The sequence below is a fragment of the Hypomesus nipponensis genome, chromosome 27 (assembly GCF_054491055.1).
Source record: "Hypomesus nipponensis isolate SF chromosome 27, ASM5449105v1, whole genome shotgun sequence".
NCBI lineage: Eukaryota > Metazoa > Chordata > Actinopteri > Osmeriformes > Osmeridae > Hypomesus > Hypomesus nipponensis.
Genome location: NC_140387.1, coordinates 12,770,819 through 12,795,526, shown reverse-complemented (window position 1 = coordinate 12,795,526; position 24,708 = coordinate 12,770,819). Strand labels below are relative to the sequence as shown.

Genomic DNA, 24,708 nt, shown 5'->3' with positions numbered 1-24,708 from the left:
AACAAGCTTGTTTTGCTGACGGAGAAAGAAAAATATATATTTCCCTTCAGGATGTTGACTAGTTTTTAAAGGTTGAAAACTGCGTGTGGTCCTCTAAACTGCTAAACTGTCAAAACAGCACTTACGTTCAGCACATCCAAAATGGCAAATTATACAAAATGCCATGTAGCTAATTGATGTACTAGAAGCTGGAGCATGTATATAGTGAAACATTAAAAGTGACACCTTTTCAAGCTTCTTTGCTTTCATTAGTGAGGAGGCACTGGGGGTGGCAGTGTTACACACAAGCAGAGGCATCAGACTTGACAGGAAGTCAATGCAGCCCTTCAACATGAAAGTGATGGACACCCAATCCCACCCCCCACAGCATGGCTTCTTCCAACGGCCCATCTTACCCAGGGTCTAAATAATAATTAATTGGACTTCACTGACAAAAGCCTGGTGTGTATATGTGTGTGTGTGTTCCCTAATCTTCATACATTTTCATATAAACATTCAGTGGTTTAATACTACAAAGAAAGCTTCTGCTGTGACTATCCTGTGTGACAAAAGTCGGTGTTTACAGATGTCAATGGTCTATAACTAGCTGGTCAATCCCTTAAATAAAGTGGTTGTTAAAATATGGTTTCATTCTTTAAGGCCATCAGATGGATTTTTGCACATTGAGTACATTACAGTTTACATTTATATTTAGTCATTTAGCACACGCTCTTATCCAGAGCGACTTACAGTAAGTACAGGGACATTCTCCCCGAGGCAAGTAGGGTGAAGTGCCTTGCCCAAGGACACAACGTCATTTTGCACAGCCAGGAATCAAACCAACAACCTTCTGATTAATAGCCCGACTCCCTAACCGCTCAGCCATCTGACCCCCCAGTATGGCATTTTTATATCCTGTTGATCCATGATGGATGACTTAACACAAAATAAACTTTAACCAAGCTTGCTTTCATATGTGTTAGTCTGAAACGTTTTAACCAAACCCCAATGCTAGTTCAAGTGGTCTCACTTAGCTCTCTTTGCTGCTTTGGAGAAGGAAGGGCCCTTTGCTCAGCGGGCTGCTAGTCCTTTACAGTGACTCGCCTTGCCCTAAATCCATGGAGACAACACCTCATAATTAGGCAACAAATGCCTGTCGATTAATCACTGTTAAAAAGAAGGGCTTATGCATGGAAATAGCGAGAGGAGGGGAAAGGGAGAGTAAAAGGGAGAGAAGAGAAGAGGTGGAGTTAGAAAGGAAGACAAAAAAAAGGGACAGAAAGATAAACGTACGAAGAGACGGATCATGATAGACATGACTCTATTCGACGCTACTTTGCAACAATCAGTCAGACAGACGCATAAGAAAGCCAGGCCTAAAACAGCTGATTGTCTACATGAATCATTTTCCTTACCAATGGCCAGATAGAACAGCTTTTCCAGCCTCAGTTCACACATTCTGAGCAAGGCTAATCTCTATATGGAGCTCTATCTACTCAGTTATTTTTGGAAGGTAGCACTTGCTCTCTAACCTGCTCTTCCTGTAGTAAAATAATACTTGTATCCTGACACACTCAGACATAGATATGGGAAGTGCATTTTGATTTAAATACAACAAAATAAGCCTTTTGTTATTAGTATTTCTTTCATTTACAATGATAATTTTGGATGGAACCATTTGAGTTACAATGTCAATTGCGTGCAGGGCTCGACAATAACGATGGCCCGGGGCCAGTAAAAAGTAACGTCGGGACAGTTAAACTAGCAACTCACTGGCCCGATCGGGCCACTGCAAATTATTGATTGAAAACAAATTTGCATCGTAAAAGTTAACATCCTTCATATGTTTTGCATAAATAACTTTGCAGCTCGTGGGGCGCACAGTTGGCAAATCAAGAGATGAGGAGTGACGAGTGGTTGTCAAATTGTAGGCTAATTCTCTAATCTCTACATTTTTTACGACTGGCGCAAGACTGGCGCAAGACTGGCGCAAGACTGGCGCAAGACTGGCGCAAGACTGGCGCAAGACTGGCGCAAGACAATAATTGAAGATGGCAGCAAAGTAGAGCTACGAGCTCAAACGGAAGCAACTTTTTTTATGGAACGAAGATGCACTGTGTCGTTTGTCGTATGTTCCCGTCTAAAGCAGACAAAGTGGATATTTTTACATTTTACAGAGGCACCGACAATTTTCGAAAACAATACCTGACCAGCCATGCTAGCAGTAGCATTCAGCACCTGGTTTGCGTGACAGCTAAGCAGATGGTTGACAAATCCATCTTCCAGGCCGTTGACTGGTCAGGAATTTCAATGTAGATGCCCATCGTGTTATTGCACGACTTATAACAACTGCATATCACGTAATTAAGATGGGCCAGCCGTTCGCCTCATTCTGCCAGGCTATTGAACTGCAGCGGAAGAATGGTGTCGACTTGAGTACTTAGTATCATACTGATGAAATGCTATGGAAGCTTTTATATATTAGAATTGAGGGACCAGAGGTTTCATTTGTGCAGAGAGATGGCTGTCAGCAGGGAGGAGAGAACGTCACGTTTGAGGTTAAAAGTCAATTGTTTTGCTGACTATTACTTTTTTATTATCACTAGAAATGTGATTTCATTTTTGTTCTTTTTATATCCAGGATGTGTTTAATACATGGTTAAACATGTTAACAGAATAACACAACTTGTAAGTCTTTGGTTTTGTTGTAACAATGATAAATTACAACTTTGAGGGGGGGGCCATTAAAAATGGTCTCGGGCCAGTAAGTTTCAAACCCACTGGCCCAGTAGGGCCAGTGCCCAAAAATGTTAATGTTGAGCCCTGGCGTGGATGACACAATAGCAATGAGTACAACTGCCTGTCTGACTTGAGTAACCCATATATATCCCCTTGTTCACATGAATGTGGTCAATAGGGTGTACTGTTGCCAGATGTCTTGCTTGTTACAGATTGGAATTGTGAATCTGTAAACATAAAACGCACTTTAACACAGAAACCCCCTCTTGTAGACCAATGGGCTAACATGTCTATATTTAAAATAGTGTGGATTCAGCAAATGTTTACAAAAAACATAATGACGTTGTATAACAAAAGCTGCAGTCGAGAGGGAAATAGAGCAGTAAACTAACTTTCTAACGCCTGGGATACACTTTTCCGCAAGCCCCTTGCAAATTTGGCTGCAAGATGATAAAATACACTATATTATATGATATATTTGGATAAACAAACATGTTATTAAGATGTTATTACGTTAGGTGTAGGCTATAGCCTATCACTTAACACCCAACTTCAATATGCTGGTAACAAACAGCCAACCATGTGTTTACCCCAGGGGTAGGCAACCCTGGTCCTAGAGAGCCGCTGTCCTGCATGGTTTAGATGTTTCCCTGCACCAGCACACCTGATTCAAATAAATGGTCATTACCCGGCTTCCACAGAGCTAGATAACGACCCATTCATTTGAATCAGGTGTGATGGTGCAGGGAAACATCTAAAACATGCAGGACAGCGGCTCTCTAGGACCAGGGTTGCCTACCGCTGGTTTACCCCGATAAAAACTCTGATCAATTTGAAAAATGTAAACATTTTAAAATGAAAAAACCCTGATTTGAGGATGGCGTTGGCTGTCCAGCCAACATATTAGTCAGTTGTTTCTAAACAGTAGCTAGATGTCTCTTAACAAATAGCGAGATATACAAGCTGTCATAGCTACAATCAAGCAGAAGAGACACCCATAGGCTACCTCACAAACCAACTGAGAAATTTGGGAAGACTGACGAAACAAGTTGCCTAAATATAGCCTATGCCATGTTTATGTACCATGTCAGCTTTACATGTGAAATAGGAAAGCTCAGAGGAGGTGAAAGGCTTGGTGAAAGGCTTGGTGAAAGGCTTGGTGACCGGCGTGGAGAAATGCTTGTCGTGTGAACAGCCTTGCCCCATTTGTGGCGCTTCCAGGCGCTTCGCAGCCAGTGTGTTCCAGGCGTAAGTCAAGTCCTCTTTTCCATGGCTTAGTAGTACTCAAGGGTAGCCTGACGTTGTCATACTCATAATTCTAGTCAGAATAGGAGTCTGAAACCACTCCGTTGGGCTGTGAGTATGGGGCGTGTTTCAACCGAACTCGTAGAAAAAAATGCCTCTTTGCTCAATTGGATTGACCTACAACCAATCAGAGCAACGTAGTATGTTGTTTGTTGAAAACAAATTCAACCCAAGCGCTCTTTGGTGACATGGTTGATTACATTACCGTTGATCATCTGTCCATCATCGTATAAAGCCCACCCTGACAGTTTGATTGGTCTGAAGAGCTCCTGTTCGGATATAGTTTTTCCCCAACCGAGCTACCCCAGACCCAACTTCCCGACCAATTTTTTTAGTGGGCGTGGCTAAGTTGGGCTTGCAGCCAGGCTAACTTAAGGGGGACTCGAAACAACAAACTCCATATCTTCGTTCTCTCACACATTCAAGTTCCCCTGCACATTACACCATGAATGTAATTACTTTATGAGACAGAAGATGTGTAGCTTCCAATCAGTGTTAAAGAGTTTGTTTAAACCTGGTAAAAGCTATCAACTTATGAATTCTAAAAATAAACGGGCTAACAACTTCCCTTCAGGGACTCTGCTCCAAGATCCCACCTGGCAATTGTTTCAGCAAATTCACCTAAATGTGAATGTTGAGAGAAAGAAAAAAAAATCATAACTTGTGACAGATGGTTTTCCAGGCTTGTAGCTTCAGGTGCTGTGTGCAAAGGGACACACCCAGGCTGACATAAGCCAGACATACACAAAAGACACCAGCCTTGTCTTAAAGTCCCATGACATGAAAATTTCACTTTAGGAGGTTATTTAACATTAATGAGTTCCCCGAGCCTGCCTTTGTCACCCCAGTGACTAGACATTTTGATAGGTGTAAACTAAGCCCTGGGTATTCTTCTCTGCCTTTGAGAAAATGAAAGCTCAAATAATCCAATTTGAAAATGTTCCTCTTATGTCGTCATAAGAGGAAAGGTTACCTCCCTTTTCTCTGCTGTGGCCGCCCAGAGAATCTGGCCCGCCTAAAGAAAATGAACTACGACCGTGCAAGTGCGATATTGTTTTTTCCACGAGACATCATGGCTTGCAAACGACCGAAACATGGCAGTTAGCCCTGCCTGTCTCCTCCGCTATAATTCTGCACCAAGGCAGAATTTCAGGAAAGAGACTTCAGATACATTATTAGGGGACCACTAAGGCCAATATAAAAGCATCCAAAAACATCATGTCATGGGACCTTTAAGAAAAAATACACAAACTCAAATGAGCAGATTGTCCAGAAAATCACAGATTTAAGCTATACCTCCATCCCAGTGCATTTCCCCCTACTATATAGCATTGTACTGTAGGGCTGCAACAAACGATTATTTTGACAATCGACTAATCTAACGATTATTAGATCGATTAGTCGACTAATCATCTGTTTTTCATTGATTAATCAGAAAGCTTTGACCAATTATTCAGCTTTTGCAATTTCTTAAAAAATTGAGTTATAGTTATTCTCACTAATAAATCAAAGAAATCACCAGCTTTTGAAAAAAATATATGTTTTGCACTTTGAGCCAACTGAACAAGCTATTACATCTCTTTTTGTCCAATTGTGTCCAACCTAAATCAAAAATGCTCTCTAAGCATTGTTTCAATCATGTTGCTTTAAAGTATATAAAAGATAAAAACAAAAACACATCAGTCTTATTACAGAAAAAAAAAAAAAAAAAATAGCCATCCAGCTTGAGCACACTCACTTCCTGCCGTTTCCATCTCCTCTTGTGCGGGGATGCTTTCGTTTTAAATGTTCATGCATACACGTTGTGCTACCATGGAAAACAAGTTCCGCCTTGCACACATTACATATTACAGTATTTTTAGTTGGATCTTTGGTAAAACTTTCCCACACAATACTTTTTCAGGCCCGTTTACACCCTAAAATGTTAACCGCTGTCTCTTCTATTGGATATCATACGGGAGGGCTGAATTAGTCAAGCGCTACAGCGCCGCACTGATCAAATCTCGTTATTGCAGGCACTTAAAATAGGTCCTATGAGATCAAACGATTTGTCGACAACAGAAATATTTGTCGACAATTTTTTATCATCGACGTTGTCGATAACGTCGACTAATCGTTGCAGCCCTGTAGGGACAAATCAGTGTGCTAGTCCTCTAATGTATTCATGTCAAATATAATAGGACAGGACTGGAGGCAGGTCTTCTCTTAACGGTTTGAGCCAGTGATGGGGTGAGGAGAAGAATGTGCTAGGCCAGGTAGTAATCATGTTGTGTGCCCAAAATTTACAATGTATGCTAGATAAAAAACTGCTCCAGTTTACAGACAAGTGAAAAGCCACTGTGTTTAAGGGTGTTACTGTAGTAATGGTGTTACTATAGGATTTCACTCACCCTGCCACTTGGTCAGACAAAATGCATGGGTTTCTGGGAAGGCGACCATTGCCAAAGGCATCTAGGCGAAGGGGTTACCCTGGTGCCAGTTAAAATAAATTGTGTGTTTGGGAGTTAGTTACTGAAGTAAATCTATAGTTTGGCAATTTTGGCCAGTACACATTGGAAATGTGGGCGTCATTTGAAATTAAATACCAGAAACTGCAGGAACAATGTGGAGGTGTTATACTGTGTTTTGTCATTGTGTGTGTTTTGTCACTATGTCTGTTTCCTATCATTATTATTATAAACATCCCTATGTTGGGGTTTTAACACTGTTTCAGATCGTATTTAAACACAGTCTTTATATCACCATACTATTACAGTATGTAGAGGAACAGGGGAGAGTTAGTTTAGCTGCTAGCTTCCTCTTCAGACATTAAATTAAGAAATAAAAATATTATTTCTCTGAGATGGAGCTTCTGACAAAGATCTAATTAAGACATACCTTCTTTTGAAATGGGAATGTGTGGAGTTTAAGTTTGGGTTACTCACCTATATAAGCATCCCTGCTTGTCGGAACTGGCACCGCCACACATAAATAGGAATCGGACTGAAACAACAAAACAATCACATGAAATTGTGCACATTGAACACATTTTTCGACATCCACTATCAAATTGAGTAGAAAAACCACTGGAGGTTGATTCAGATCAACAATACATTTATAAAAACAATTCCAGTATGAAGCTTGTTCTTAATTTTTGTGTGTACATTTTGACAATCATTCCTGTAGCAATCAACACCACTTGTGGGACACAGCTGGGCTGGTGTCTCGCTCAAACATAGCAGTCCTGTGTGGCACTAAGAGTACAAAAAATGCTCCGCCTTGCTTATGTAAAAGTTCACAGCTGGGAGATGTAGGACTGTTAAAAGAACTGCAGACAGACCAAAAAAAGGGCAAAGCAGTGAAAAGTCGTTAAGTGGCATGTTTGTAATAAACATGACAGGAAGCTGTTTCAGGCAGAACGCTGTAAATGCCCGGCCGTGGCTTTGGGCTTTCATTTATTTCACTTTGGTTTCAGGCCTTGGCAAAAACACAGCCAAATGATTCAATCAATTCTAAGGGTGGTAGGCTAGTTCTCGGTGCATGTGGCAGTATAAATTGTATAAATATCAGGATGAGGGCTGTCGATGAAAGTCAGCTTTGATGCCATAGCAATACCTACAGGTAGGCTTAAATGGCTCTTGATGGGATAGCAACAAGGTATTGTAACTCTCTCCTTTTCGGCCTCCCTCACAAATCCCTCCATAAACTTCAACTGGTCCAGAATTCAGCTGCCCGCATTTATAACTCGCACCCCCTCTATCCACCACATCACTCCTGTTTTGCAACAGCTCCACTGGCTCCCGGTTCAGTTCCGTATATAATTCAAAATCCTCCTGTTTACATTCAAGGCCATCCACAACCTCGCCCCCCCGTATTTATCTAATCTGCTCCAGGGTCCCACTAACTCCCGCTCCCTCAGATCTTTTTCCTCCATACACCTGTCTATCCCCTCTGCCCGCCTCACTACCATGGGGAGTAGAGCATTCAGCCGCTCTGCTCCCCGTCTATGGAATTCACTACCAACAACCTTACTGTCTCTCCTGAACACTGAAAAAAATCTCTTCTTCAATTATTCATTATTATCTCCTTTTTCATTGTAATCCAATGTGCAAGACAAAAAAACACAAGGATGGCTCTGTTGAGCCATGGTGATGACCAAGGGGAGAGAGGTAGGGCTGAAGCTGATTACTGACATGTGACATCTCAGTAATCCCCCAGTCAGCATGGTTAGGCTATCGGCCACCACAGATGAATCACTGGCGGATGACTCATAAACCTGCACTAAGAATAATAATAACCGCCCACACTGCCGTTCAGCTCCTCCTTGTGTACACACTCGCACAGTAAAAAATAAAAATATCACACACACACACAATTATATATGCACGTGCGCAAATGCACAAGTATTCAGCCACGCACAACATAATATACACACATGAGAGCGTGCACACACCTACATAAGCAGACAGAGACCCTGTCAAAGCACACAAGCCTTGAGCTCAGTTACAACAGATCTGTCATGTTCTGCTCCCAGCCTGCTTTTCCTAGCCATAACACGTCCTTGGGAGTTTTTGCTCAGAGAGAGAGACAAAGTCAGAGAGAGAAAGAGACGGAAAATGAGAGAGAGACAGAGAGAGATTCTAGAAGGAGATTTAGATGTGCTAACCAATGCAGTAGTACTAACTGGATGGCATGCTGGAAGTCTCAGTGGAAGCCAATTAGCTCTGTCTGTAACAGTGAGTCAACAGTAATGACTGCATTACAGTAGGATCAATACTGGTGGGCGCAACAACACACACACACACACACACAGACGAGGCATGGGCACAACCGTTCAGAGGAAATGATGCACACCACACTTCCGGTGAAAACAACCATCAACATGCCTCCCTCATTACAGGACACACAAGAACGCATCACCTCCTAGCCTACAAATTACAAAATGCTACATATAACTAGTAGTTTAACATGTTTACTATATATTGCATTGATAAAGTATAAATGAGGACCTGAATAGTGGGAACTGTTCAAGTCTCTTGGGAGGATGCCAGATGTCACCAAGGTAACCAGAAAACACAGTATAACCATTTAAAAGGAACTGGTTCCCATTCCAAGATGGAGGTATTTTCAGAATGTATACACTGTGAACTACACTAAGGTAGAATATAAACTGGCAGGTTGTCCATTAACAGTAATGAAAGGATAGATGAATGTTTTTTTCTCTTTACTTGGGTCACAACAAAGCATTAACAAACACAAACAACAAGTAATATAAATATTTACCGTTGTGGGGCTGACTCCGGGCATGCGGACATCCAAGGAAAAGTTGTGGGAGTTGGCCATGACCACAGGGGGCTGGATACCCCTGGTGCAATCACTAGGACCTGACTGGGGGCCCTCCTGGTACCTGCGTCGCAGAACATCTCCATTAGGCTCTTTTTGACAAGATAACACGATCCAGCATGACATGGCCCACACTAACCTCACAAAATCTGTAGTCATTACTTCACATGGCAGCAGCATGAGGAAGTATAGCAATAGTGACTTGTTCAGACGCAGGACACAGTGTTAATGAGTGTACACAACCTGACTGATGTGTTTACTAACGGCTAATGATGAGTGTGCTATGCCAACACTTGGCAGCTAATGAGTGTACTTCACACATGGACGATTTGGGACCTTGAGAACAAGAAGGATATCAGGAAATATTGGAAATAAGAAAATACTTAAATCCATGCAAATGATACAACACAAATCGAGGCACCTTTTGTAGAAAAAGCAAATCAATATAAAACATCTATTTTTATACTTTTTATGTTTCTATAATATTACTCACTCTCAAATACATCTAAAATTATATTTTAGACGGTGAAATAATTTAAATTTTAAAAAGAAAGAAAGCACAGGAGAGTTTAACTGAGGTGAACAAAACAAGATTTTACCTTCTGCACATAAGAAACAAGATTTTTCTAGATAATGTAAATATAATAATAATAATTAAAATGTATTATTAATCTAAATTTCATAAATTCTTGAAGGCATACAAACTCCAACACTCGACCCTTATATCAACCCTTCACCGAAGCTACACACACTTGTATTGCGCTCAAAGCAACAACATCACCCCCCTTACCTTTTAAACCTGTGGAGAGAGCTATCGGAGCTATGGCTTTGGCAGACAAGCGCCAGTACCAGCAAGCTGCAAAGCAGGACTCCCATCTTGTCTTTCGTAAGCCTCCTCTATTGCTGCCTCGGCTGCTTTCTCCTCTACCCACGCTGGTTAACTGGACGAGGAGCAGGCAGTGCACAACAGGCAGTGCAGAGCACAGCGCAGCGACTGTGGATGACTGGTGATCCGCAGCAGGAGCGTAGCAGAAGTCACACGGAGCCGCGGGACTGGCGTTTACAGGCGCTTGAGTCCAAGCAGACTCAAGACAACGTTGTTTGGTTCACACTCCGCAGGGTGAGAAAGGAGGATAAACTGGAGGATGTGAAGGAGAAGGCTGTTCTCCCTGCTCCATCCGACAAGCCTCACAAGGTTAGGTGCTCCCTCTTTGTTTTTCTCTGCTTATGACTGAACTGTGCGTGCACACAGAAACAAAGGCGGGACTGGCTACGGTAGCAACTCCCTCCCCCTCTCCTCTCTCCTCGTCTACTGTCTCACAACACACACGCTTTCATCCAATGCCCACTGTTCTTAGCAGCCCAAGTTTTCCAGAGGAAAGACTCAAGGAGAGCTTGTTTTTTGTTCAGACTCTTTCCGTCTCTTTTTTATGTCTCTCTCACTCGTCCCTTGTTTAAGTGAAGGGATGAAGAGATGAGATCAAAGTGATTAATTTGGAGGGTTGCTTCTTGCTTCTTCACTCCTGGAGCTTTCCAGACTGGCATTCTTGTCTCCTCCTCTCCAGAGTGATGTAAGGGTCTGGGCACAGCAAGAGTACGATTCCGGTCACAACCTGTAAAAATAGCAGAGGAACATTGAGAACGGGGGAAGGGCATGTGTGTGACTGACGTGCTAGTCCGCTCCGCCAGCAAGCTCTCTCTTTAAACACGCCATTATCATAAGTGGCAGCCCACCCTTGTTAGCCGCTATTGCCTATCCCATTAGATGATTGAGCAGCTGGGGGAAAAGAGGGAGGAGGTGTGAGGGTGTGTATCTATAACTGTGTATGTGGGCTGCAAGTGTGTATGTGGATGTTGACTCAGTAACACAGACAGTGCCACTGGAATGTAGCAGCCTGCTACTATCAAGTCAATTATGTTAGAAAAATCCTGTTGTGAATAGGCTGTCATACTTATGTACATGTGATTTTATAGTCATATGTATAGAGTCAGATAGCTAAGCGGTTAGGGATTCAGGCTGTTAAACTGAAGGTTGCTGGTTTGATTCCCAGCTGTGCAAAATGACGTTGTGTCTCCGGGCAAGGCACTTCACCCTACTTGCCTTGGGGGAATGTCACTGTACTTTCTGCAAGTCACTCTGGATAAAAGTGTCTGCTAAATGAAAAAATATATATATTTTATACATTTGCAGAAATGTCAATTGGGGTATTGTGTGTTGAGGAAAACATGAATGTAATCCATTTTGGAATACAGCTGTATGTGGATGTGCTGTGAATACTTTAGGGATGCCCTGTACAAATGTGTATGCTGTCAAAACTACTTCTGTAACTAATGTAGACCTAAAAACAGCCAATTTTAGTTTCCAGCTTGCCTTTGCCCAAAATCTATTTATGTCTAACACAAGGCTTTTTGACAACAATTCCATCTTGCGTCCCTAGGCCAAATCTCCCTGCTTTTGGGTTTCAAATAATAAGTTTAAATCAACCATATGAAGACTGGTTATCTTTAGAATGGATGGCAGTCATCAAATGCATAAATATTTCAACCAAAGGTCCACAGCATCAGGACCATCAAACCTGAAAAAAGCAGGGGACCAAACAAAATGTGGAATGCATGGAGGCATGCTGTTCACTGAGACTTATCTGAATGAAAGAGAGGGAGAACAAGTGGGGGAGTAATTTAGATGAAGAAAAAGCAAGAAAGAGAAAGATGATAAACGGATGGAAGGGGGTTGAAATGAAGAAAGACAGATAAAAATGTAGTGAGAGACATGCGCATGAGTGCAAGGGGTCCTGTGGTGGGCGTGGGGGTTGGGCTGTCGCATGGGAACCCCACCTACATCAGAGACCATCTAAAAACAGTTAAGAAGCCCAGTACACACTAACCAGCAACACACACACAGACCAGTATTTCCTCTATTTGCATTTTGTAGCGACGGCCCGAGAAAATGTACATTTAACTAGCCAACGTTAAGTTAAGCAGTATGCAGTCACTTACTAACCATTGAACAACCAAGATAAAGTTTGTACCGAGAATATCATCAGGATGGTTGTTAAACAAGACTGAAACAAGTAGTAGGGTACATTATAAGTTATTGGTCTTTGGTATCTGAATCCAAAATCAAAAGCGTTTCATACAGATACCTAATCTTCATCCTTTACTAAAGGTTAATTGCCTGCAACATTTCAGTAAAAGCTCTGAGAGACTACAAGCTTATTGCAAAACACATAAACCTTAGTAAACCTTTAAGCCACTGTGTAGTCATATATCACAGCATGATCTCGCAATGGAAAAACACACAGAACCATGAGAACCATAACATCATTTTGTATTGATTTGGTCTCCCACCCTCACCCCCTCTCATGAACACGCACATTGCCCCCTGCAAACATCAGCCGACCCATTGAGTTTGTCTAGGACACAGTCACATTAAATGGTGCTCTTTCTGCTTCACAAAGCAGTACAAATAACATATACTATATGGCAATCACAGAGCACCAAGGAACTCACCTGTTGTCAGAAAAAAATTAAACTATCCGTGTCTCTATGCCCCTTTTGGACTTCAAAGTCAATATACTAGTAGCTAATTTCACAAACTAGTGTGATGTTTCACATTTTACAAGAGGCAGCAACAAAGGATAGCCTATGTGGTGTGCTAACAAAAGCTGGGAAAAAATATCTTACTGTGTCTGGAGTATTTGAAAATCTCCCACAGCTTGTACCATTTCTGCCATCAACCCTACAAGACTTGCCAGGGAGCTAAGCTTCTTACCTGCCTTTCCCATTCACTGGTGGATGCGCCGGATGCTTACAAAAGACCCTGAGAAGATACAGAGGAGAGAGAGAGAGTTGTGATCTTCAAACAGCCCGGGTGACTCATCTGTGGGGTGAGATAGATTGAGAAGGGGTTGGGGGGGGGGGGAGAAAAGGAGCAAGGAGGGAGGGGGCTTAGAATTAGCTCAGCATTCTCAATGACATCATCTCTCACGGAGACAGGCTACAGGGTAACTATGGCAACACTGTGAGCTCCCACCTCAAAGGGCTCTTTATTGGTCTCAGGCAGCATTCAAAGCAGCAGGCTAAATGTTTTAAAATACAAATATTTATAAACTCCACTAAAACTCATATTTCACTCTGGATTACACCGTGTCCGAACTGGATGCGAGCGTACGACTGTCGCGTAGCATCGGACGCTCTCTGTCCACACTGAATCCGTCAAATTCACTTCTGTCACGTCATGTACACTAACCAAGTTACTTTGACTTAATGTGCTACAGAGCTTTCAACGCAAGCGACTACAAATAAATAGAAAGAGGGCGTCAGACAAAAAGCTCAGCAAAAACGTTGCAATGCGTTGCGCCGCGCAGCATCGCGTCGCTCTGTCCAGTTAGGACATTCCAACAGAAAACAAGGCAATCTAACTGCTTTTTGTCGCGGCGCTCACGTCCCGTCGCTCGCATCGCATCCAGTTAGGACACGGTGTAATACAATCAAGTATGTTGGAGAGTAATTGTCTTCACAATAATTTTACTGTATACTAGACAGAACCGGAATACATCTATGGTAACGTGATGGAAGCATCTTTCCATCATTAATGGAATTATGCTTGAAAAGGTTATTTATGTCAACTCGTTGATATCATTGGCAGTTTCCTTTAAGCAGAACTAAATGGTCCAATCCTTGATATGATGACGGCTTCACAGCACCAAGAGGGTATATTAGCAGGGTTTCCAGCAAATGTGTTAGGTAAAGGTACGATGGCCCTGAAGTGCAAAACACACCCCCTAATATGAGTACATCCCCCAAATAAAAACACTCCCCCCGAATACGAGTCAACTCCCCCCAAATCAGATGACTTGTTCACCTCCCCCCAATACAAAAACACGCTCCTCCAAATGGAGAACGACATTACATTAACTCAAAAACACATTACATTAACTCTGAACGGAAAGGGTAGGTACTACACTTCAGCGCTGATAGGCTGCAGTAGCCTAACTAACAATAAATATGAAATTGATCGACAGAAGTACAAAATGCAATCGCCTGGCAGAGTTACGTGCACCAGGACATTTGTTTGGCTATCCAAGAATGTAGCATAGGCTTATGCAAAAGCATAAATTGCGTGTTAAACGTAAACATCGATAGCCAAACAACTAGTCCACGTAACAGCGCACAGCTCCTGTTCGGACATACTTTTTCCCAAGACTAGGGATACCAGACCCAACTTCCCGACCAATTTTTGTGGGTGGGGCTAATTTGGGCTGGTAGCCAGGCTAATGTTACATACCCTATTCGGAGACCTTAAGGAACAGTGTGAAATACCCCCCAAAACAGTCAATGACCACTTTAAATGAACTGACAACATAAGTTATACAACTTACAGTTCTCAAGGATGCACACACGCAATCTCAACTGCGGTGTGAAGCGCATGTCCGTGCTATCCTCCGACACGCACTCTAACAATCACTGCTGATAGACGGACTCAAATTTTGTACAGCCCGATTTCTGATACTGTGGCGGCAGAAATTTAGCCGTGGCGGGCCTCGACAGTGTTTCCTTGATGTTGATAAAGGTTCCTTCGGACAAGTACATCAACCTTTCACTTGTCCATGCACAAAAGTCACTTGTCCGGGTAAAGATCATCATTTTATTTATATATTTTTTGTGTTGATGTTTCTAGCTAGCTTGCGTCGGTAGCTGTGTACCTAGCAAACATTAGCAGCATTTGTATCAGTTAAAAGGTAAATATTAGTTAATTCCAGGGCAATAGAAAACATACATTTTGCACTTTCGTTTTCGAAGTGTGTTGCACAAAAGTAGGGCTCAATGTTAAAAAAAATTGCCGCTGGCCCCACCCAAATAAAAGGTACCCCCCGGAATAAAAGTACCCCCTGGACAAATCATCAAAATCTAATTAAAGTACCCCCCGGAAAATTGCCAAATCAGCTCGCAAACTGGTAGGTGTGTTCTGCCAGTTTAAGTGCGCATTTTTTACTGTCTCTTGCAATCAGGAATAGAAATGGATAGCAAATATACCATTGCCAAGTAAAACTGCCAAAACTTCATTTTCAACACAAATTTAAAAAAAGATGCTGTCTGGTTACAAATATATGGTAGTACTTTTCCTCAAAAACTTACAGTCAACATGATTGCAACATAACATGAAAACCACTGGAAATACATAGTTATTACAAAGTTAAAAAAAGAGCCTGTCTAGTTACAAACATACATGTGCTAGTACTACATTTATTCATTTAGCAGACGCTTTTATCCAAAGCGACTTCCAAGAGAGAGCTTTACAAAGTGCATAGGTAACTGATAATAACAAGATAGCCCCAAAGCACTGCGGGTAGCCAAAATAAGAAGTACACATTGTGAACAACCAAAAAATAGGTGCTAAAGGGAAGAAACCATAACAGCATGTAGTTAAGCAAGTTACAATTAAACAACATGAATCTCTAAGTGAAAGTGTACCTGTAGGAAAGCAATAGAAATAGGATTAACTAAATAGAATACAACAGTTTAAATCAGCTACCACTAACCAACAAGAGCAACAGTCTAAGCAACAGTCATTGTGATCCTTGAGGAAACTAGCATTGGGTTTAGCAAACCATACCTAAGTACCGTTGTACTCCCGGAAGTGCGTCTTGAGCCTTCTCTTGAAAGTGGAGAGACAGTCTGTGTCTCTGATGGAGGTGGGGAGTTGATTCCACCACTGGGGGGCCAGGCAGGAGAAGAGCTTGCGTGGGGACCGGGCGGTCTTGAGCGGTGGGACCACCAGGCGGTTGTCTGAAGAAGACCGTAGGTGGCGGGTGGGGGTGTAAGGCTGCAGGAGAGACTTCATGTAGTCGGGTGCAGTCCCGTTCACTGCTCGGAAGGTCAGCACCAGGGTCTTGAATCTGATGCGGGCCGTTATGGGTAGCCAGTGGAGGGAGATGAGGAGCGGGGTAACGTGGGAGCGTCTGGGTAGATTGTAGACCACGCGGGCCGCTGCGTTCTGAATCCTCTGAAGAGGGCGGGTTGCGCATGCTGGGAGACCGGCGAGCTGCGAGTTGCAGTAGTCCAACTTGGAGAGGACAAGTGCTTGGACAAGCAGCTGGGTGGAGTGCTCAGACAGGTATCTCCTGATCTTCCAGATGTTGTAGAGGGTGAATCTACACGACCGGGAGACCGCAGCAATGTGGGCCGTGAGGGAGAGCTCGTCATCCATGGTAACCCCAAGGTTCCTGGCAGAGGATGAGGGGGTCACCGTCGCAGATCCCAGGGTGATTGAGAGGTCGTGGGAGATGGAGGGTTTGGCCGGGATGATGAGAAGTTCTGTTTTGGCAAGGTTCAGCTGGAGGTGGTGCTCAGTCATCCAGGCGGAGATGTCTGCGAGGCAGGCTTCAATCCTAGCTGAGATCCCCGGATCGGTCGGGGGGAACGATGGGTACAGCTGCGTGTCGTCAGCGTAGCAGTGGTAGGAGAAGCCATGGGAGGTGATGATTGGTCCAAGTGAGGTGGTGTACAGAGAGAAGAGGGGTCCAAGAACGGAGCCCATGTGCTAGTACTATCACTTTTCCTAAAACAGCTTACAGTCAACATGCTAGGAAAATACTTCAATGCCTGTAGCTTGGAAATGCATAGTTACAAAGCTGTCAAATAAGAAACATGCCATGACTACTGGTATACCTCAATAAACTTATAGTAGACACGACTGCCGCGCAGCACAATTGCAGGTGCTGTGATATTTCTCATGACATCATCTCTCAGCACCTCATATTTCGCGTCTTGTGCGGCATACAATCCTGAACTTGTACCAGTACTAGTTACACCTTCAAAGTATCTACTGTACTTGAGTTCGCAAATATAAAAAAGTAAATACCCTGGGATTTGTATTTGACGATGAGAGGCTCTTTGTCTATAGGTTGCGACAGTCATGCTGGTGTGCTGAATGGGAACCGTTATGTGAGTGTACAGTAGCTAGAGCTAACATCAGAGCCATAATGAGGCTCTGGCTAACATTTACTAGCTTGCACTGACAATATTCAGTTGGTAGCTAATGTCGTTAGCTAATGTAAGCTACTTGCCAGTAGCTAGCTAGCTAACGTTTTCACATCAAATAGTTCAAATTTATCTTCACTTCCGAAAAAAATTCATGGAATTTTCTAAAATTGTCTTGATTTTCCCCCCCCCAAAAAAACGTACCGTACAAAATAAGAACGTACCGGGTGGATTTTTTCGGGTAAAAAAAAAAAAAAGTACCGGTACGTTTATTTGGGAGATAAGAGTAGGTTTGAAACTTACTGGCCCCAAGACAATTTTTACTGGCCTCCCCTTCCAAAAGTTAAATTTATAATTGTTACAACAAAACCAAAGACTTATAAGTTACAGGGCTCTACGCTAATGTTTTCACCAAGGAGTACATGTGCTCCGAAATGAAAAAATTTAGGAGCACACAAAGAAATTTAGGAGCACAGTGTTTGTTTTTAAATTGTATTCGTTTGTTAAACATAACTTAACACAGGGGCGTTGTTAGACCCTTTTGACAGGGGCATGTGCCCAGTATAAATCTGCTGTGCCCCAGTCAAATCTAAAGTTTGAGTTTTAACAAACCGAAAACACAAAGCTTGCATTAATTATAGATGTCCCTGCCAAAGCTGATATCAAACTTGCGTCCCTGAATTGTTAGTGGGTTAAGCGAGGGGAGTTTCTATAGCCTAATGGTGCATTGTGCGCAACAAGCTTGGAAAAAGGGATATGAATAGGGGCCTGTGCCCCAGTACAGTTTTATGTCTAACAACGCCGCTGACTTAACAGTTAATGGTAGACAACTAGCAGCTTTCACTCTGATAAAACTAGAACAAATAGTTAAAGAAACATGTATATAATTACAGTTAAAATTTTCTTAAAATACTGGGACATTCTAGACTATGTAAGCATGCCACAGATTAAAAGGCTTGGTAGTCCAAGCTAAGTAGACCCAGAGCCATATAAAAAGAGAGTTGGGACACTTCCATAGACTTCCATTGTAATCTAATCCAAGAAGGCAGAAGTAAAGCGTGTCATTTGCGACCTATAGTACCAAACATTGTATTTTGCAACGTCCAACCCCATTCATGTTCAGTGTTAAAAATCAAGTTAGCTGATTTTGAAAAAAGTTTTTAAATGATGCAGTAATTTGATCAATTTACCAGCTAACTTGCTTTGTAACACTGAACATGAATGGTGTAATAGTTTGTGAAAGACCCAGAGAAACACACATTTTCAACAAGGCAAAATCCTGGACAATTTTGGAATCCTACTGGACGCATTTTTTAGGGCTTGAAAAGAGGACAAAAAGAGGGTCAAAGAGGACATCTGGTCACCCAAATTTTTAATAGCCAGGTTTACTCCACGTTTATTGTAAGAAATAGCTTGTTATATTCTAAATGCACATCTGATTAGAGCTAGCGATAATGAATTGCAGATTAAGGGGTCCCCTATCGTCCAGCTAACTGTCGACGCTCGGCAGGAATTTCAGATCCACAAACTAAAAACAAACAACCCTCTCACTGGACATATTCCATAATCAAATGTTTTATTGAATGCAATTAGTTGCCTTGTATATTCTGTTCTATTTACCAAACTCCTTTCTTGTCTTAAATTGAGCTGGTGTGAGCTGCAGTATGGTAGCTAGCTTAGCCATTTCTAGCTCTGCTTGACAATATTGCTGCCTAGTGTTATGAGTTCATGTAATACATAAATGTTAATAAAGTATCAGACATATACATAATAAAACACACCAGTAACCAATTGATATTATGTGTAGGCTACACCGAAAATGTCAGTAAATCGAGATGCTGCTACTCTCTGTCCCGATAAAAAACATTCAAACAGGTTGCCACTGCCAGCAGTGTTTTTTTGCGAGATATTTGAACAAAGTGATCAAGTGTCGGCGAGATCAAAGTGTCGTAACTCTTTATATGCTCTGGCCCATTGGTTGCTAATTGTCGCTCGCGCGTTATTATTCTCACATAGTGCAGTCGCAACTACGTCACTTGCTTTCCATGTGAAATCAATGGTATGCTTCACTTCATCGCGCTGTTGTTACGTGTATTGACAACAGTTACATTTATTCATTTACCAGACGCTTTTATCCAAAGCAACTTCCAAGAGAGAGCTTTACAAAGTGCATAAGTCACTGATAATAACAACAAGATGGCCCCAAAACATTGCGGGTAGCCAAAACATAAAGCACATATTGTGAACAACCAAAAATAAGTGCCAAAGGGAAGAACCATAAGAGCATGTAGTTAAGCAAGTTACAATTAAACAACATGAATCACTATAAGTGCAAGTGTTCCTGTAGAAAAGCAAGCGACAGTAAAAAAATACGATGAAATAAAATATTTTGCAGCGAGTACAACAGTTCAAATCAGTTACCACTAACCAACAAGAGCAACAAGTTTCTAAGCAAGAGTCATTGTGCTCCTTGAGGAAACTAGCATTGGGTCCAGCAAACCATTCCCAAGTACTGTTGTACTCCCGACGCATTTCTTGTATTCAAGATCCTCCAGGGCCTGGCTCCCCCTCCACTCAGTACTTTTGTTAAACAAAAAACCCAAACATATGGCAGCAGAACCACAAGGTCTGCCATGAGAGGCGACTGTATAGTTCCCTTAACGAAAAGCACTTTTAGTAAATCCGCTTTCTCTGTGAGAGCTTCAAATGTCTGGAATACACTGCCATCAGACTCACATAACTGCCCCACCCATCACACTTTTACCAAAAACATGAAGACATGGCTGAAGTTCAACCAGATTTGTGAACATAATCCCTAGCTGTGTATTGTCGCTTTCCATGTTGTCTGTAGCTTGTGAGGCGTAAAAACTAGGGGTCCACCGATCCGATACTAAGATCGGATATCGGCCCCGATATTGACAAAATAGCTGGATTGGGGATCGGAAAATGTAGCCGATCCGCTGGCCCATCCATCCTTTTTTCACAGCACATTCTATGTAATTTTTCAGTTGCAGCATGAGTTAACCGAACCTTGCATGCAGTTCTAAATATTTCCAACGGTCCCCACAGCAAGCATAATACTCGAAGCAATGCTACTAGCATGCTAGTGTTACCTGTTAGCCTTCTCATTAGTAAATATTGAAGCCATACAGTGTTTGTCGCTTAGTTTTTGTCTATTGGAAAATATTCAGTTGGAATTTTCAAAATCGCATATGCAACGACGTTACGCTGTGAGACCCGCATTCGAACGATCACATGTGCGACGCTACTCGTTCTACACTGTAGATTCTACAGAATAGTAGAGTCTTTGATCTGCAGGAATTCGGTGTGCTCCTAGCATTGTGCCTTTGCATGTGCTTGATTAAACTGGTACTATTGTACTTTGCAGTACTACCACCACCCCTCAAAAACATTCTTTGCAGCCATTGCAAACAGCCGACAAACTAGTTGGCGTTGCAAGCGTGAAATATCTCCACACAGCCAACTCTTTGGCTCGCTCCATGTTGCTTTTAAGTTTCTGTCCACTCGTTGGTTGGACACCAGCTGTACCCCGCACACTGCAATGCGTCAAGCTTAAAACGTCCATGGTTCACACACCAGCAATAACGAATTCAAGATTTTAAAAAAATCATGTTTACAATGTTTGGTAACTGTTTGACCATTACACTATTTTGTTTCTAGTACTACATTTTATGTATTTTAATACGTTTGATTACATTCTATTTTTGCATTTTGAATGCAATTTTTCTTTTCTTTTTTACAAATAAATAAGAATTCAGTACATTACATCTGTTATGTCTTGGTTAGGAAAGTCTGGTGCCAAATTTAGTCTCTTCTACATGATGGAAGGAAGGTATAAGGTGGGAGGTATACAGTTTATTATTAATTCAACAACGGTATCGGATCGGTATCGATATCGACAGATACAAAGCCCAGGAATCGGTATCGGGACTGTAAAAGTCGGATCGGTGCATCTCTAGTGAAAACACTTTGTTGCTTTTGTTGATCTTGTCTTGTTGCATGTTGCTCTATCTATCTGTGTGTGTTCATTGTTCAATGACTGTTTGTATTGTAACTGTTTTTAATAACTTGCCCAGGGACAGCGGTTGAAAATTAGGTGCCTGGCAAAAAACTTTTTTTACTTTAACTTAAAACGTTGATTAATATGCACTGTCCCTGTAAACATAAACAAAATAAACAAACAATTCTAATTCCACTTAGTTACTGCTAGTTATGTACCCTTAGAAATAGTTAGTCCTCATATTTAAATGTAAGATTTCTATGTAATGTTTTAATGTATGCATGGGTTTTGCGGCAAAACCCCAATTTGATTCTGAATCATTGTTCCTGTATCAAGTGCGGCATATATTCCAGTGCGGTTTATAGTCCTGTCAAAAAATCACTGAATTACAGCTGTTCAAACTTTGGCCAAATGGAACAATTCTTGCCACAAGAGAAATGGCTTCCTTTTTTTTTGAGAGAGAGAAACTGGCCATTCACGGTGTCCTGCAAAGTGCAAGGTCACAAGTTCGTATCCAGCCACAGCATTTGGGCCTGTCATGATATTGATTCTCTGTTTAGTTAAACAGGATGACATCATTCTGAAATACCATGCACAATTTCATCTTGAAATGTCAACCGTTTCTTAACCTTTGTTCCAAAACTGACCAAAGCTAAAATTCTATTCATATAATCTCAACAGTTTGTGTGTAGCAGAGATGATAGAGAGACTGACTTGTAACCAGGGCTCGAAATTGGCACCCACCAAGAGCCAATGGCGTGTAGATTTTTGGGCTGGCGATTGTGTCCGATGCTCCGCCATTTGGCGAGTGAAATTGCGGAGTACAGCTCCCGACTACCGCGCCCGTTATGGTTAAAAAAAGCTTGCACCGCCAACACGAACAGTTGTGCGCGCATCTAGGTGGCAGAAAACCGGGAACATAGCTTTTATAACAGCTACAGAATGACACGGATAATACAAATAGTTAGATTAAAAAATACAAAAAAGGTCGAGGATGACAGCATTTAAGAGAGAAAGCAATTCCCCATTGATCTGTCACATCAGAATTTTGATTTGGGTCACGAACGCAGGGTTTGTCCTGCATAGAGAATATTTGGGCGCGCGCCTAAGCCGTTTTCCCGAGCGCCTATGAAAAAAGAAAGAAGGTAGCCCACAAAACAATAATAACCGTCTCTTGTGAAACCCAGACGTAACAGAAAGAACAGACGCTAAACCTGGTCTTAACTTCGACTGCTTCCAACCCCCCTTCATGCCCCTTCTCCAACCACCAGGATGCCCGGCATCCGAACATTCTGGGCATTCCCGTGATTAGCAGACAGAGTGCCCGGTTCTCGAGATAATTGTGGGAAACTCGCTGCCCTAAATAAAATCCCATTCAAAATATAGACATAGATTCCTATCATTATTTGAGATACTTCGCTATCTCGCAATCAATACAATATAAACATGTGAGAATGACAAATCATATGAATATGCGCGTTAACGTACAATTTACAGCTGTTAAGGACACACAGCGCTGGCTACGTTGCGCAGCAACAGAGTCCGAACTAGATTACTGTCTGACGAAAATGTAGTGTTTTGGCTTAACACATTGAAGGTGAAGTACTTTCGATCGTTTTTGAACCCACCTCTTTTAACATTTTAAACCAGCATTTCCGCCAAGGTTGTAAGCTACCAAACAAGTAGGCTACAGTAAGTGACTAGCTGTGTGGACAACTACAGGAGCTAGCTATTTAGCTATTTAGCTCATGATAGCCATGAAACTAGTTACTGTACCTAGCTACAGTAGATGGCTGCCTCGACTAACAGTACAGGCACTTTTTTATACTTTGGCACACGCTTAAAAAGTCGCTCTTTGCTAATAATTCAAAACGTGAATGTTCAAAAGTAGCTGGTAAGTGCTTGCAAGTGCTAGCAACCAGCATCTGTAGCTAATAAACTTGAACGTTTTGTGTTTTCAATTCAGATTAATTTCAAGCACAACTTTTTGTCGTAACGTTAAAATATAAATACGGCCCTGTCACAAATCTTAAATACAATATCTGACTTAACTCTAATAACATTGTAAAACAACATTGTAAGCTGAGCATCACTGACATTACCTGTAAACAGACGCTGTCCACCGTAGCCTACACAACTCTCAGGCTATATCACGTAGCTACTTTCTCACACCCAACCCAACAACTGGCAGGAACTAGACCAAACAAAGCAGTTGCTGCGCATTCATTCGACTGCGTTAGATGAGTGGGGCACCACGAGCCATTGAGCACGTCTACACTGAGGCATAAATATGCAACAGGCATGGGCGGAATGCCCCCCCCGATCCTGGGAAAAATATGATTTGTCCCCCCCCAATAAATCACTGTAAACATAACTATGTAATTTCAATAACATTGATAATATGCAATGAAAGCGCTTTGCTGATTATGGACACTGGCACTTTTTTAAGTAAAAGAAAAATTGCGAACCCCACCCTTGGTCCCACAATGGTTTGATCCACAGCCCCAGCCCTCAGCAGTGATGCAGGTGCATGTGTGAAAATCAGACAGTATCTGTTTGTGTCGTTGGTGGCTGATGTCCAGTAAGTAGTTGTAAGAAAGGATTAGTTTGACAATTTATTTCTACCACTCAATCCAATAAAACATTCATAACTGTCACAATTTTCCCTGCATTGGTCACTAAGTTAGCTAGCTAGCTAAGTAACATCGCAAGCTTTTTGAATTAGAGTCAGTGACTGAGAGAAGCTAGCAATTCAGTAGTTGTGTTCCTTATCTGACAAGGTGACATGAGTGTCTACTGATGAAGAAAGTGTTTTGTCCGTCTCTTCATAAACCGAATGACTAAATTCAGTTGAGTTCTGGATTTTAATAAGTATTTATCAATCTGCAGATTAGGAGAGAAAACCAGACCTCTGACAATAAATGACAACACAACACCATGCTTAGGTCTCAATCATGTCTCTGTCCGCTCTGAAGGCCGGAGGACCATCTTTTATAGGGCACAAGAATGTAAACATAGTGACAGTCAGGCAGTAATGACGTTACAACAGTCTCAGAGAAAGAGATTCACAGCTCCCAACACATGACCACTCAGACTAGAGAGTTCATAGTTGGAGCTCTCCTTGTAGTCATGACAAGGAACATTTAGCCAGTACTTTCTCCTGATCTCGAACATCTATTAACCCTGACACATAGACACAATCTACTCTTATTAATAGCAAGCTTACATGAGAACATACTAACTAATATCCAATGACTAGTTCTATTGATTAGTGAATAATGTAAGCACACAGGAAATTGCAATTTCTTGCACACTACTATCTGAAATGCAGGTAGGCCTAGCTAACATGAAATTAATCC

The 24,708-nt window shown here is 41.9% G+C and overlaps 1 protein-coding gene across 3 annotated transcripts in view; it reads right to left on the bottom strand.

Moving 5' to 3' along the window:
* pam (peptidylglycine alpha-amidating monooxygenase) overlaps window positions 1–23,613 on the bottom strand; it is a 78,914-nt gene extending 55,301 nt beyond the window's left edge. Inside the window, exons 1-5 of one of the 3 annotated variants that reach the window (XM_084694057.1) lie at window positions 23,452–23,613; window positions 13,118–13,225; window positions 10,136–10,958; window positions 9,286–9,409; window positions 6,948–7,005 (exon numbers count right to left, since the gene is read on the bottom strand). In XM_084694057.1, the coding sequence (XP_084550183.1) occupies window positions 6,948–7,005; window positions 9,286–9,409; window positions 10,136–10,221 (268 nt within the window). In that variant the 5' untranslated portion in view covers window positions 10,222–10,958; window positions 13,118–13,225; window positions 23,452–23,613. Of the gene's footprint in view, window positions 1–6,413; window positions 6,493–6,947; window positions 7,006–9,285; window positions 9,410–10,135; window positions 10,959–13,117; window positions 13,226–23,451 lie in introns of those variants that run through there. The other 2 variants (XM_084694055.1, XM_084694056.1) reach the window with 2 other exon arrangements.
* Between the last annotated feature and the right edge of the window lie 1,095 nt (window positions 23,614–24,708).